Raw genomic sequence first — 14,952 nt, 5'->3', positions numbered from 1 at the left:
TACTAGTTGAACTAGTAATGGCGCACTGTACCCAGATGCGCCATTACTAGTTTTGAAAAAAAAAGTAAAAAAAATTCTATTAGTAGTGGCGCACAGAGTGTGTGGTGCGCCATTACTAGTTAAAACTAGTGATGACGCACTATGCCCTGGTGCGCCATTAATAGTTTTGGAAATAAAATTGTTAGTAATGACGCACCGTGTGTCTGGTGCGCCATTAGTAATGAGGACACTAATGGCGCACCTGTATCTGGTGCGCCACTGCTATATAGCAATGGCGCACCACATACATGGTGCGCCATTAATGTCCATATTAGCTATAGCCCTTTTTCTAGTAGTGAGATCCTCGCCGCCACCTTCACCGGCGGCCGAGCGGCGAGCCGGCAGCCACCTCCGGTGGCGACGAGGGAGAGGAGAGGTGGGGGAGAGGGCCGGCGGCGGGCTAGGGTTACGCCGCCCGAGTCGCCCCTGCCGGAGCGACGCGGGGGCCTCACGATCTACCAATCAGGAGATGATTTTGCTATACAATCAGGCAATCAGCTACACTATTAGCTTCCCTGAAGCATTATGTTACTTCATACTGGGGGAAGTCCAGGCCCATTTCCTTGCACTCAAAAAGAATTCCCGATTTCTGGCCGAAGAAAACTTCAAGGTTTTAGAGCCTCAACTGCGTTTGAGCTGTCCGATTCAATTTGTAAACTGTTACAGCCAATCTTAGCTGCTAAGTAGAATCCATTTCGAATAGCTATCATCTCTGCCGCATCCACGGAAGAAACATGAGGTATAAACCAAGATGCCGCAGCAATAAAATCGCCATGATCATCCCGTGCTACTGCTCCTGTGAGGGGCGGAGCTTGGATTGGGCCACGCCCGGGGCCCTAGGCCTGCTGCAGTATATGCTACAGTCTCACTATAGGGCCCAAAATGCAACAGTAACCGAAGTAAGTATTGTGCACGCCCCAGGCCCAGGCTCCCCGACCTGGGTCCTGGATCCGCCAGTCCCGCAATCATGTTCTCCGTGCTGAAGGATCGCAGCAGGCGGTGGGTGATATCACCGCACGGTCGTCCCACGCCGGAATAGCGTACACATATCCCTTGGACGTGGGCTGCGGACCAAGGGCTAGTTTGGTACGTGAACTGGTGTTTTTTTTTCCTGGCTGGAGCGTGTGCCTGGAAACTTCCTAGTAGTTGTCCTGAAAGTGCCTGAGTTGGCCTGGCCTGGAATTGCTTGAAGGTGGTTAGCCTGATGGAGAAGCCAGGCAAAGTGTGTTAGCCTGGTCCAGGCGTGGGATTTCAAATGCCTGAGGCCTGCCTGGGACTTTAAGTACAGAGTTAGGTACAGAAAAAGCTACTACCCAAGCCTGTAGATGGCCCCACGAAATGATTTTTTTTTTAATTCTAACAACAGCACCTATTAGGCCATGCTGCCTGACCAGGCAGCAACATACCTGATGCACACGTCCACGCCAGGCAGCATGTTTGCCCAGTCATGTAGCTGTGGACACAATCCAAACTAGCTCCAAATGTCCCTCAGTTACACGCCCATGGATTGCCGAACTTGCTATCAGACTGGCCTCTATTAACAGCAAACGGCCAAGGGATATGATCTCGAGCTACGTAAATAACCCGAGTGAATGCAGCAGAACGCAACAAGGTTTAGCTACGACACAGCAACGAAAGTGACACGACATATGAGAGCAACTGGCCAACGCATGACAGCCAACGCTAGGCTTGTCGTGGTCAGACAAGCACAAGCTCCAGCCCCCAACAAGAGGACCAAGGCAGACACACCCACACAATTCTGACTCTAATTAAGTAAATCTACTACTCATCATCATCATATAACAATAGAACAAAGGCGTCAAGATCCAAGCTATACATACATAGCGTCCAAAAATACACGACCCGCCGACCCAGCCACCACCCATCCAGCGGTAACCGAACATCCCAACACGACGACAACGAAAACACAGACCCACCCACAGGCACCACGGCCCGGGCCAGCGCACACTAAACAAGAAAAGAACTAAGCACCATATATATGGTTTTTGCTCGAATCAGCAGAGTAATATAGGGGCAGTTGAATGTGTCTCACGACCTCGACTTGTCCTCACTTCTTGCCGCAGTTGAATCCGTGGCACACCGACAGGATTATGATGAGGATGAGCGCGACGATGATGCCCAGGACGATCAGCTTGATCTTCATGTTTTGTAGCCACATCTTTCTCCTCACCTGTGTTCCTTGCTGCCTGAAATCTTGGGCCTGAAATTATGTAGACGCCGTTAAAGATCATAGAGAATTAACCAACATATGTTAGGTGTACGGAACTTCATGATCAAACTTGAGTAGCAATATCATGTTATCCTTTTGCAACACCCAAAATTCAACATTAAGCAATGTTTTCGGCTCGCCAGAATCAGGCCAGGATGTTAAGATGACCCAAGTGCATCAGCCAGGAGGACATCAGCAAAATCAGAATTCTGATTCCCAAATTTAAGAACAGCGTTCTAGTTTTTTTGTGTCTTCTTATCATAAGACGCCAACTTGGAGATATAACTGGGCATTACCATGAGAGTAATAGCAGGACAAGACTTGAAACTCTTTTAGCAGAAAAGAACAGTTAATTTATCGCTACAGCAGAAAAATTAATGATCCGTTGTAATAAATCATATCAATTCCAGGTGACCTGAACAAATATGTAGTTGCTCTCACCAGGAAGATGGATATTCAATCACCTTAAGTCCTTATCAGCTATGGGAGAAAGAAGTTGGCAATTGATATAACCTAGGGAGGTCTCTAGTGATCCATAAGAAGTATTAGCCAGCTTTTTTTAGATTAAGTATTAGCCAGTTAACCATATACGGCCAAACTGATTTCAGGAAATACAGCCCTCACTAACATCATGATTGACGCCCCAGTAGTTTGAGCATATCAAGAGCACCTAACACAATAACTATTAAGTGTACCACCAGTTGTTGGCTTGACCACTTGACATAACTACAGTTTAGTATATAGCTGGATCCCGGCTTAACTGCTTCAATTGTGACCTATCTGTACTCTTGCTAATATACAATAATAGCTTGGAACCAAGCTTATTATCCTGGTACTAATAATATATAATAACAGCTCGGAACCAAAGCCAATTAAAGTACAGTGCCCAGTACAGGGCGGGATAAAAGAATGTGTCAATTATTAAAACCTGTGAGCGGAGATTCTCTGTTTTGTCAACAAGCAGCTCAATCTTCTCACCACGATCAAGAACCTGAATTTCAGAAGTAGAATAAGGATCAGAAACTTCCTCCAAATTATACCTTCGGTGTATCTGCAAAGTACAGAGATGTACCTTCTCAATGTTTTCCATCATCACGTTTTTCACTTCTGAAACTTGTGCTTGCACTTTAGCAAGCTTGTTTATCTCTTCAGGGTGGTCCACACAGTACTGCATGTGCTCTTTGAGTTTTGATCTACAAACAGTAAATGTTCACACACAAAATTAGCAAAAATAAGGCCATATATTTTAAATAGACCCACACTGGCAAAAATACACACGTACCCAAACTCTCTGTTGAGGCTGCTTGGTGCAGCAGTAGCAGCTTTCCCGCCAGCATATCTCTTGCTGAAATCATCCTTAACCCGAACCAAGAAAGCAATTGGCATCTGTTGCCCCACTGATTCAACGGCAACCACACAGTATGCTGCAGAAGAAAGCATGATGTCAGCATCGTAGTTTTTTCACTTCAAAGTTAGGAACGCCAACAAATGCATATAGTGTTCTGGAGTTATAATTCAACCAAGGAAAGAAACAAGCATTATCTTCGTTTTCAGAGAAGTGCCATGTCAGCAAAAAATCAGTTGCTTAATATATTTGAACAGTAGTTCCTTGATCAATTTTTCCAACACTATTGTCACTGCTATAAGCCATGCGACATGCGTTGGGAAAGGGGGTTTGAAGGAATTGTGCATTGAAATTCACATAGTAGCACTACGAAAAAAAAAGACAGCAGTATAACAAAATTAGTTCAAAATCAGTTGTGACGTTTGACTTTAACTAATGAAGGTTTGAACAAAGTTAAATTTGAACACAATCATCTAATATAAGAATGGTATTGCTAGAACGGTAATGAGATGTACTCTACAGATATTATATACTTTACAAAAATTGCTTCTGTGTTCAGTAAAATGCTACAGTTCAACATTCATAAGCAGAAGCCAAATGTGACAACTACATATGGATTGAGAGAGCATTATAGTTCCAACATCAATCCAAATCTCTACAGTTTTTAAAGCTTCCACTGCGCATGTGCGACAAAAGCAAACGACCAGTGTTGTTGCAAAGTGCCAAAGGCTACACTTAACTAACAAGTGCATCCAATCTACAGTCCAATCAAAGAGCATCTATTTGAATTGATTTTTCAAAATACCATGCAAGGGAATATTCATTGTTATGGTGCTTGCAGATCAATGCTCGAATACTTTTGCGGTTGTAGAAATATTATCCATGAAATGCTTATACAAACTTAAGATGACCCATGGTAATGTGATCAGCTGTCATAGAAGGCTGAAACATACTAAGCACTTATGTAGGTTGATTTAATTTATCACTGGTGAAAACATCTACTAACCAATTCCCTATCTACTTATACTCTTCAAAAAGATCAAGGGTATGAAAATAGATTAAGGGGCATTGCTTATCCGGAAACCTATACCATGCGTAAATATACGCTGCCATTTGCTACACAGGTCTAGCAAGCCAGCAATGAACCATCTACCCTTGTACTATAAATAGATATCACAGCATGTAAGCAACAAATTAACTGCCAAATTAGCATAAATATGTGCTGGCATTCGATACACATGCCTAGCAAGCCAGCAACTAACAGTCTGTCATCTACTATAAATAACACAGATATCCAGAGCCGGCACTATGTACTGGATTATTTTACTGCTGATGTCGGCTATTGCAGCTGTTACAGCCACTGCCCCATAGGCGTGGGATAAGACGAGCAACCACGATATATTGACTGCATAGCACGATATTGACCAAGTATTACCGAACTCGAACTGGCCGATACCCAGCGTGCGACCAACTAAACTAGAAGCCTAGAACCAAGCCACGGGAGCAACAACCTCCCGCACGAAGTTCGCGCAGCAACAAGCCGATCGCCAGCAGTAATCCAAACGAACCCGCCGCAAATCCAGCAAATCCGCGAGATCTACGCGCGGCGAGCCCAAATCGAGCGCGCGCGGCGCCAGATCCACGCGGATCAGATCACGCCCGCGACGAACCGGGCGGAGGGAAGCAAGGATCGGGCGGGCGGAGGGGAGGGGAGGGGAGGCGGGCGACTCACTGAAGCCGTCCTCGACGAGGTAGTTGAAGGTGTGGCCGTCGCAGTTGTAGGTGAACTTGTTGTTGCTGGCGGGGAGCTTGACGAGGCACTGGGAGGCGATGGTGGTGAAGTTGCCGGTGAACTCGGTGTACTCGGCCAGCACCACCGTGCCGCGGGCCACGAACGCGTAGATGAGCGACTGCTGCCCCATGGCTCCTCCCGCTCGCTTCGCCGCCTCTCCGCTCGAGCACGCCGCCGGTGGGGGAGGGGGGCTGCCGGATTGGATCTCGGCGAGGCTGCTGCGGGAGGGGAGGTGGGATGGGAAGGGGGAAAGGTCGGTTTCGCTTTGGTGGAGTGGGAGGAGGGGCAAGGGGCAATGGGGGTGGTGGGGGTGGTAAAAGAAAAAGGGAAATCAAATTTGGTAGGTGGGCGTTTTGCGGAACGGTCCTCCAAATGCTTCCGCCCGCCGCGTGGAGACCCCTTCTGGTGGGTCGCTCGTTGGTTCAACTTTTCTGGGGGTTTCTTCAGGGTTAAGCGAGGGATGGATTGATTAGCTTAGGCTTAGCTGCCTCGTCGGGCTCAGCAGCCGCGTGCCTTCCCCGTACCGTCGATGATTGATTTAACTATCTATATCTACAGTATTTATCTTCTTTTCTACTCCTGCAAATACAGTCAGATTACCACAAGTTTGGCTATTAAATTACTGGGAAAGCTTGTGTGGAGTGTGATTGGTGCGTAATTGTATGAAACTGGGGGTCAACGAAGCTTGTGATGTTGGCGCGTATGGATGGCTGTAGCATCAAACACATCTAGAATGGACAGCACACATGTCATACATGTGACGCGCTTTATTGTAGAAAAATAAGACTATGACGCGGTAGACGGTATTTTACTAAAAGTTTTTATGGCCAACTATCATTTTTGACAGCGAAATATACACCATAGTCTAACATTTGAGTTATGAGGTCCTGTCAAATTTGACCTTTTTTGCGCATTCAACAGAGTTTCGGTGAAGTTTCCCTGTTTTTTGTAGTTTTGATGGGTTCAGAAACACTTGTAATCTCCAAGTTTCGTGTTTGATTCAGCATAATTTTAAACAAAAATTTAGATCTAATTTCAAAGAATTTCGGTGGATTTAGATATATTGAAATTCAGAAGAACTTCTGGAATTTCAAAAGGTTGGATATGTCGGCGAGGTTCAAAAATTTAGGGCTTGTTAAATGTTGATTGATTGCGTCATGAATTTCCCTCATTGCCACACATTTGACCCTTTGTGCGGTATGTGTTGTTTGATGGATGGGTTCAAAATTTCGGTGAAATTTCTCGATTTTCATAGTTTTGATGTGTTTAGGAATGTTTCAATATACCGAAATATGGAAGAACTCTAAAATTTCAAAAAAAAAAATGATATGTCGATGGGATTCAAATTTTTAGGGCTTGTTCAATGTTCAAAGTCTGCTGGTTACATCGTGAACTTTCCCTTTTTGCCACGCATTTGTCCTCTCGCGTGAGCAGCGTGAACCTTACGACATAGCCATCCTTTAGCGTTCAAACTTGACTATTTCGAGTTCCCGCTTGACAATAGTGTGATGACAAACTTTCTAGATGATGACCACCTTGAGGAACTTCCATCACCCCTCGCCGACAAGATTGCATGGATACTACGGAATCATCTGTGTGCTCCACAAGCTAGGATGATCTCGCACCCATCTTCTTCGCGGCTTTTCTTTCTCAACCCCTTGAGGGCGCCAACTGCTACAACATTCACTTAGTCGAGGATGATGATAATGAAGACCTCATTGAAGTTAATCGGGATAAATGTATTAGGAGTAGGGGTTGTGCACTTGATGACAACCATCTTCATAAGACGAGATAAGGTATACACAAGATAAAAGTGTCATCGACAAGGCCGAACAGCGATGCGTCGACGGCCTGTTCTGGCGCATCGGTGTTCGTTCGGTGGTCTCAGAATCTTGACATACTCCCTCCACTCCACAATATCGAATATGAACTCAGTGGTATAATTTTTGCTCCCGCCGTAGTCGGTCTCATTGGTTAAACGTATGGTCAAATTTAGATCTCGAAAAGCGCGAACTTACTACTACATTATGGAATGGAGAAGTAATATTTATTATGTTTGAGATGCTTTGTATTTCTCGGGGTAAACCTTATACCATAGATCTGATGCTTCAGGCAAGAAAGAAAAAGAAAAACGAGGCAGAGAAACTTTATTATTTGAAAGAGAAGAAGATGCCTACCCGGTACGGAGGCCTATAGTCCCTACCTCCTAGACCGGCTTCCACGGGCACACCGGACACGTGACGGCGACCCGCGTCGGTTCGCCAGGCTGAAGACAGCTCGCGGCGCACCAACATGCTCCAAGACGGGCCGGACGGGCCGGGCCGGGCCGACCCGCACGTCCAGACCCACACCGATGGAGCAGATTCGATCGCGTGGAGTAGAGTAGATCCAGACCCACGCACGCCCGCCAATCACCGCGTGGCCAAATCCCGAGCATTTATTAATTTCTTTCTCTTCCAGTCTTCTCTGACCTCCCTCTCCCCCCACCCTGCGCAAGTGCACAGTGGGTCAGTGGCCGCGGCGAGCTCCCCCAGCCTCGGCCTCCCCACCCGATCTGGTCGCCCCCCGCCCGCGGACGCGCCCCCCGCCAAACCCTAGGGCTCCGCCGCGCCGCCGCGCGAAGGGGCGCTTCGCTTCGCCGCTCGCCCGCGATGGACCCGGCCCCGCAGCTCAAGGCCGAGCCCTGGCGCCCGCCGCACCGCGCCGGCGCGGCCGGCGGGCGCGCGGCGGGGGAGGCGTCCTCCGCCGTCACGGGCCAGAGCAGCGGCAGCCGCCCGCGGAGGAGGCAGCGGGAGCCTCCCGCCTCCGAGGACGACTCGGCCTCCGCCAGGCCCGTCTCCACCTCCGGCGGCGGCGGCCAGGATTTGGTAGGTCTTTCCTCGGCGTTCGTCGTGATCCGTGTGGCGGGGGCGGAGTTTGGGCTAATGGGAGTGGAATTCGGAGGCTCACGAATTGTTACACTACTACTTGCTGGAAGTGAGCTCTGAGAGTGGCCGCTTCAGACACTGGTCAGCTTGGCGGCGTCGGTGATCTGTTAATGTGTTCGATTCGGCGTAGTCGTGGTTCTTCTAAGTCAGTAGCATGACCGTTTTGGTTAGCTTGGATTGGTTTGGTACTTTAGTTTAGTTCGATATATGCAGCTAGCATTTGCCGTGTGACGATGCCTGTATGCATCTAGACTTGGGTGCTGGTTCATAATTTAGTTTATATAGGGCCGCACAAAAAAATCCACAACATTCTATAGAAGTACCGGAAGGTTAACATTATAGATTCCCCTAATTACCAAATGCCTTTGAGTAGGAACCATAAGTGGTGTTTAAGTTTGAGTTTAGATAAGACTCACTTCCAGATGTACGAAACGCACCATTACTCTGTAGCTACCTTTCATCATTATTAGAGTAATAACACACTGTTGATTACAGTGCTAGTTTTCCTATTTTTAGCTCGTCACAGTTTTATTATATCCACGGCGTTGGCCTGGATTCTACTCCCTCCGTTTTTTTACTCTGTATATAAGTTTTGTCTTAAGTGAAACTTTGCAAAGTTTGACCAAAATTATAGGAAAAAAAATATCAACACTCACAGTATCATGGAATTAATTTTCATATTGTAGACCTTTAGTATCGTAGATGTTGATAGTTTTTAATATAAATTTGGTCAAACTTTATGAAGATTATTTTTTTGTGGATGAAACTTTACGAAGTTTAACTTCAGGAAAATCTTACATGCGGAGTATAAAGAAACAGAGTGAGTGCTTTTGACAAAGACATCCTGTAGTGGCTTTCACAACTCAACTTCTGTCAACTGAAAGGATGTATATAATAAGTAGGTGTCATAACTTGGTACTGAACAGTGATGTGTGTACGTACTCTAGATTGGTCCATATCGGCGCTAAACTGCTAATGCATGTCAGGCTTGGCTCACTGATGTTGACAGCGTATGATTGCTCTGCTCAGTATCAAGTTAACAAGACTAGTTTATCCTCGCACAAAGTCTGCCAATCTTTATAATCCCTAGTTGCAAGGGGACAAGTTATTGAACCAGCAGTAGATGTGCATATGCCATAGAACTTCTACTGTCCTACTCCTACATGCTCTTTATGTAGCTACAGCCTACAGTCAGCACTATTCTACTGTTGAAATCTTGCTGCCAGTTTTAAATCTGTAATAGTCATTGGTACCCCAGTTATCTGCTTGCTGTATTAGTAGCTTAGAAAATAAAACCATCCACTGTTTTTTAACCTTTCCCCAGTGTTACTTTTTGTTTACATAAACTGTATGCATGTTGAATTATATACCATGACCGAGTTTTTGGGTGACAGCTGGTATGACTATTTGTTTTAGAGTTCTCTGTTTCCGGTACCTACAATTTTAGTGCAATACTTTTTTGGTCTGTACTTGCTGGTTAAAGGTGGTTGATGGACAAACAATTAAACCCAATCAATTTTCTCCAGCAAAAACTACTAAAGTACTGAGCCAACAACCTAATGGTCCAGAGTGTTTTGCATCTTCTACTTGCATTTAGTAACCTACTGTGATATTTTAGCAGGCATCATATTGGTGATAGTCTTCAAGCTATCATTATTGTCATATGTGATCTTTGATTTTGGTGGTGCCATTTTTGTGCCCCTTATATTGACTGGTTATGTACCGATTGACAGTTTAAATAGTTGTTTGACTTGGTAGGCCAGAAGGTGGTTTACAATATTTTTGTTATATTCTATAATAAAGAAAAATGCCCCACAGTACAGCTTATGCAGAGAGCAAGTGCTCAATTGTTCTTTCTCCCGTCTGTCCTAACCGCCAATTCACTGGAATCTTAATGTGCAGACTGATGCAGAAGCAAAGCGTTTCAAGGCAAATAAATCCAGTGATGAGAATGGCAGTTTCAGAAAAGATGCTGAAGCTGATTCAAGAAATGCTAGTAAGGCTGTTGATCAAAATCCTCCACCACCAAAGCAAGATTTCATCCATGTGAGGGCAAGAAGGGGTCAAGCAACTGACAGCCATAGCCTTGCAGAAAGGGTCGGTTCAATGCACAGTTTTCAATTTTGACTATTCTGAATGTTTTGTTTTCTGTTTTGAGTATTCTTATACACCCCTATAGATACACATTCACACTGCCCATTACAGGAACTACAAATCTGGTCACTGAAAATTCTATTTATTTTGACAGGCACGACGTGAGAAAATAACCGAGCGGATGAAAATTCTCCAAGATCTTGTCCCTGGATGTAATAAGGTGCATTTTAATCTCATCAACAAGCATTCAATATATTTAATGTTTCCATTCTGTCCCACTAATGTCCATATATATTTATCTTTGTATCATCTTCAAACTTCCTCCCTAGTTTTGTGTCCGTAAATGATTTTCTTTGGAAAGCTTATGCGTCCTTGGTTAGGTTATTGGCAAAGCATCAGTCCTCGATGAGATAATCAATTATGTCCAAGCTTTGGAACGTCAAATTGAGGTATGTTGTGTCACAGATTGTCGCTTCTATGGAATTGTGTTGCCCTCAATAGTGCAGTTAATAATTGCTCGACAATTGCTGTCATCTGCAGTTCCTGTCCATGAAGCTCGAGGCGGTTAATGCCCATGCCCATGCTCACAACGGAGTTGAAACATTTCCAACTAAAGACGTAAGTCAATTGTGAACTCAATGGCTAACTATAGCAAGATAACTGGTACAAGGAAATATATCTTAGCTTCAACGTTTGATTTCTCAAACTGTGTCACCAATATATTATTTCGCATTTCGTCCCTTGCAAATATATTCCAATGATATATTGGCACGTTTGTGTACAGCAAAACATATCTTAGCTCCAGAAGGTTTACCTTTTGTTCTTCTCACTTGCAGTTTGCTGCGCCAACGTACAACACAGCTCCAGGGTTAACATTTGACCCACAAACACCAAGGGAGTACGCCCAGGGCTCGCCGGCTGCAGAATGGCTTCACATGCAGATTGGTGGCACCTACGAAAGAGTGACATGAGCAGAACAAAAGTCCAGGGTGGCGCCCAACAAAGCGTGCCATGAATCCTCGGCCAATCAACCCCCACTTTCATATCGTAGATCATTTTTTTTTGCGCCACCATCTCGTTCCAAATGCGGTTTTATTCATAGTTTTTGGAGCTGTAATTGCCGGTAGAGACGTCAGACATGTATTTAGAGAGAACCGCCGAGCACGGTGCCTTTTTGTTTTGACCATCGGATTCAGGACTGTTCCTCATGTATTCGCAACCTTCATGTATTCCATGGATTTCTGTAGCTGGTAATCATTCTTAAGATGAAAGGAAGCGACTTTTTTTTTCAGGTGTCTGTCAGGCTGTGAAATCTTAAACCTGATCTTTTTTCTGCTTTTATTTATTTATTGGTTTTAGAATCAAAGCTTGAACCTTATGGCATGTTTCTCTTTCTGAGTTCTGTGGGTTTGTGCCTGTGGCAGTTGGTTTCTCGGATCGCATGTTTGGTGTCTTCGGGGTTTGCCTGAGATTGGATTTTCATTCCAAGATTTTGCGCTACAAAATTCATGGCTTCTATAGTTGGTTTTAGCTTTTAGCGTCCCCTTGTTGCCCTAGGGCCTTTGCAAGGAACTTTGGTTCTTTTTTACCTGATTCAGGCCGGTACCTAACAAAAAATCCGCAAATTCGACCATCTCAGCAAATGTAAATATGTGACTGTCAAATGCCGAAGGGCGAAGAGCTTATGAAAGAAAAAACACCCAGGGTTCATGCTGGAACAGCTCGAAGCCATTCATCATTTGCACGGCTCCTGAAGCTTTGATATATCTGCCGCTGGCTTCTGACCTCCTTCAGCTTTCTATGTAGGTTCTTCTGCATCCTGAAGCTGAGAAAAACCAAGATGCTAGTATGAGCAACGGTGTCTTATTCAGGACAAAACCAAGGAACCGGTTTTATCCATAATGAATTAATGATGACCCAACTGACAACTAGGAGGTACTCCCTTTGTAAACAAATATAAAAGGTTTAGATCACTAAAGCAGTGATCTAAAGCATCTTATACTACCTCCGTTTCAAATAGAAGCCTTATTAATCTTTTGAAGATTTTAATACGGACTACATACGGATGTAAAAAGACTTATATTTAGAAACGGAGGGAGTATTTGTTTACAAATTCCGTGTGAATAACAGTCTTGACTCACAGATTAATGGATGAACTGGGAAAATAACCCTTCTTTTGTGAAGCGAGTATTTCGTACTTCTTTATGCTTTTCGTTACCCGAGTGTTGTAATGGATTTATCAGCTCTTCGCCTCGGAAATATCCCTTGGTTCATGGTTGCAGATACACCTTCTATCTGGGATTTTTTTAATAATTACAAAAACAGTTAAATAAGTTTATTTTTTTGGAATAAACTTGGCTTTCTTTTGCACTTGTATATAATTTTTCGCGAATAAAAACTTAGCGCTGACTTCAGGGCAAGAAAACAAAATCAATTTGTTATTATATGTCACTATTCGTACTAGTTTGTCCGACTTTTTTGTCTTTCTGAAAAGAAGTCAACGCGGGGTTTTCTTTTTATGGATTTTTTTACAAATACAATGAAAGATCAAGTTTATTTCAAAAATATTTTCTGAAATTTTCAATTTTTTATTGAATTACTATTGTTTTTCACTATGGTGTATATGCACCCATAGACCAAACGTCCGCGTCCCCCTTTGCTTGCACTATTGTATCATGTGTTTGTCATGATATAAATGTTAGATTACACGGCTCTCGACGAGTTGACGCCTCAGCGTTTTTCAATTTTTTAGTGGCGATCAGCGTGCAAAGGAGGTGTGCTGTCAGCGTTTTCGACGGTCACTGGGGTTAGTTAGGATTCGTTTTACGGTGCAAGTTACTAGTCATAGGAAATGCTAGTATTTGCACAGATCCACCGTCGATTTGAAGGGTAATATAGGCATTTTACATTAGATTTTTTTTTCTTTTAGCCCAAGGGCAGTTTAGCCCGATAAAATAGTTCAATTAATCAACAGAAATTCCCGACTTGTCACCCAAGGCAAGCCCTACTCGCCGCCGCTTGCCGCTGCGCCAGCGCGCCGTCGGCCTCCGGATCCTTCCTGCCCGTCCGTTCCGTCCGCCCCTACCGCACCTCTTGCCGCTCGAGCCGTCCGCCTCCGGAACCTTCAGGTCTGTACGTTCTGGTCCACCCGCCTCTACCAGAACCTCTTGCCGCTGTCTCCTATCACTGCTGGTCCGCCGGCAGAAGGTAATGCTTGAATAATCCCAACGAGATTACAGTTCATGTATTTGGCCCAAGTAAAATTGGACATGCTCTTGCCTTCAGTCTATTCTCTTGACCTTTATCATCGATATTGTTGTATCTTCTATAAGATGATGTGGCACCACAATTTTTGTTCATACAGAATCTTAAATAATCTTAGAAATTGCATCGAGTATTTAGGACCAACTCTCATGAAAACTTGGTGGCCGCATATTATTTGCTTGGTAGAATCACATAACTTATATTTTTTGCTTACAGTAAAGGGATAGTCAATCCACACATATTTAGAATAAATGCAATTAGGGTTCACATTTTGGTGTTGGTTGTCATGTGGCTGAACTACTTTGGTTTACATTTTTGATGATGTAGTTTGGCACTGCAGATGCATAGATAACATTATTCAGTTTCTTTTGTGGATGGCAGTTGCACAACACATGGATGCTCACCACGTCACCATAGAGGAAATTGAAGAATATTACATGGTGGTTAGTCAAACATTCACAAGCGAGGAACAAGGTTTCGAGTTCTGTAATAAATATGCTTAAGCGGAAGTGTTCAGCGTCAGGAAGGCCAATGTGAAAAACATGGTAGACATAAGAATCCAAAGGTTGTACATGTGCAGCAAAGAAATATATAGGCCCATGAAAAACTTTGAAAGGTCCAACCGAGGAAAAGGAAACCAAGGGCACTCTCTCGTTGTGAATATGACGCTCAACTGCAGATCGAGCTCAATATGGAAACTCGTGAATGGTTTTTCAAGGAATTTGTGGACCAGCATAACCATGAATTCACTAAGCTTGATCAGACACCATTCTTATGGTCTCATCGTGGACTTAATGATGCTCAAAAGGCGCATGCCATTGAGTATGGTATTGGTGGTCTACGCACGCATCACATAATGGAGGTAATGGTGAGGCATCACGCTGGTTATGACAAAGTTGGCTATGTGTCTCGGGACCTATATAATTTTTCTGCCAAGTACAAGAAGCAAAGGATCAAAGGTTTTGATGCCCAATACATGCTGAACTATACGGCAGCGCAGGAAGAGTGAGATTCTGAATTTCGGTACAGGTACAACACAGACAACAAAGGCCATCAGCAGAACCTTTTTTGGTCAGACGTGCAGTCTCGGTTGGACTATGATGCCTTTGGTGGGATTGTTGTGTTTGACAGCACGTACCATGTGAACAAATATAACTTGCCATTTGTCACATTCATTGGCTTGAACCACCATCCCAGTTGTCTTTCGGGTCGGCATTGTATCGGACGAGAGCGTGGCATCATATAAGTGGTTGCTCCATTC

The 14,952-nt window shown here is 44.3% G+C and overlaps 2 protein-coding genes across 2 annotated transcripts; one reads left to right on the top strand and one right to left on the bottom strand.

The window, feature by feature from the left end:
• Positions 1 to 1,808: 1,808 nt before the first annotated feature.
• On the bottom strand, positions 1,809 to 5,697 carry LOC123123294 (vesicle-associated membrane protein 721). Its single transcript, XM_044543770.1, has 5 exons — positions 5,347 to 5,697; positions 3,552 to 3,693; positions 3,342 to 3,462; positions 3,198 to 3,260; positions 1,809 to 2,260 (listed from the first exon to the last, which is right to left on the bottom strand). Exons 1-5 carry the CDS (start codon positions 5,534 to 5,536, stop codon positions 2,108 to 2,110), a joined length of 669 nt encoding a protein of 222 aa, XP_044399705.1. The 5' UTR covers positions 5,537 to 5,697; the 3' UTR covers positions 1,809 to 2,107.
• Positions 5,698 to 8,033: 2,336 nt separating this feature from the next.
• LOC123123293 (transcription factor BHLH089) lies at positions 8,034 to 11,718 on the top strand. The gene is made up of 6 exons (XM_044543769.1): positions 8,034 to 8,273; positions 10,236 to 10,430; positions 10,582 to 10,647; positions 10,808 to 10,876; positions 10,968 to 11,045; positions 11,264 to 11,718. The coding sequence occupies exons 1-6, from the start codon at positions 8,058 to 8,060 to the stop codon at positions 11,396 to 11,398; spliced, it is 759 nt and encodes a 252-aa protein (XP_044399704.1). The 5' UTR covers positions 8,034 to 8,057; the 3' UTR covers positions 11,399 to 11,718.
• Positions 11,719 to 14,952: the final 3,234 nt, after the last annotated feature.

The sequence above is a fragment of the Triticum aestivum genome, chromosome 5D, assembly GCF_018294505.1.
Source record: "Triticum aestivum cultivar Chinese Spring chromosome 5D, IWGSC CS RefSeq v2.1, whole genome shotgun sequence".
Lineage (NCBI taxonomy): Eukaryota > Viridiplantae > Streptophyta > Magnoliopsida > Poales > Poaceae > Triticum > Triticum aestivum.
Note: the sequence above shows the minus strand (reverse complement) of the source record. Positions and strands in the feature narration are given on the sequence as shown.

Excerpts from the sequence above, each read along its gene's own strand:
- LOC123123294 (XM_044543770.1), bottom strand. The coding sequence starts at position 5,536 with ATGGGGCAGCAGTCGCTCATCTACGCGTTCGTGGCCCGCGGCACGGTG. Across the intron at positions 3,261-3,341 it reads TGATGGAAAACATTGAGAAG|GTTCTTGATCGTGGTGAGAA; the intron begins GTACATCTCTGT and ends TCTGAAATTCAG. Across the intron at positions 2,261-3,197 it reads CAGAGAATCTCCGCTCACAG|GCCCAAGATTTCAGGCAGCA; the intron begins GTTTTAATAATT and ends ACATAATTTCAG.
- LOC123123293 (XM_044543769.1), top strand. The coding sequence starts at position 8,058 with ATGGACCCGGCCCCGCAGCTCAAGGCCGAGCCCTGGCGCCCGCCGCAC. Across the intron at positions 10,431-10,581 it reads GCCATAGCCTTGCAGAAAGG|GCACGACGTGAGAAAATAAC; the intron begins GTCGGTTCAATG and ends TTATTTTGACAG. Across the intron at positions 10,877-10,967 it reads CTTTGGAACGTCAAATTGAG|TTCCTGTCCATGAAGCTCGA; the intron begins GTATGTTGTGTC and ends TGTCATCTGCAG.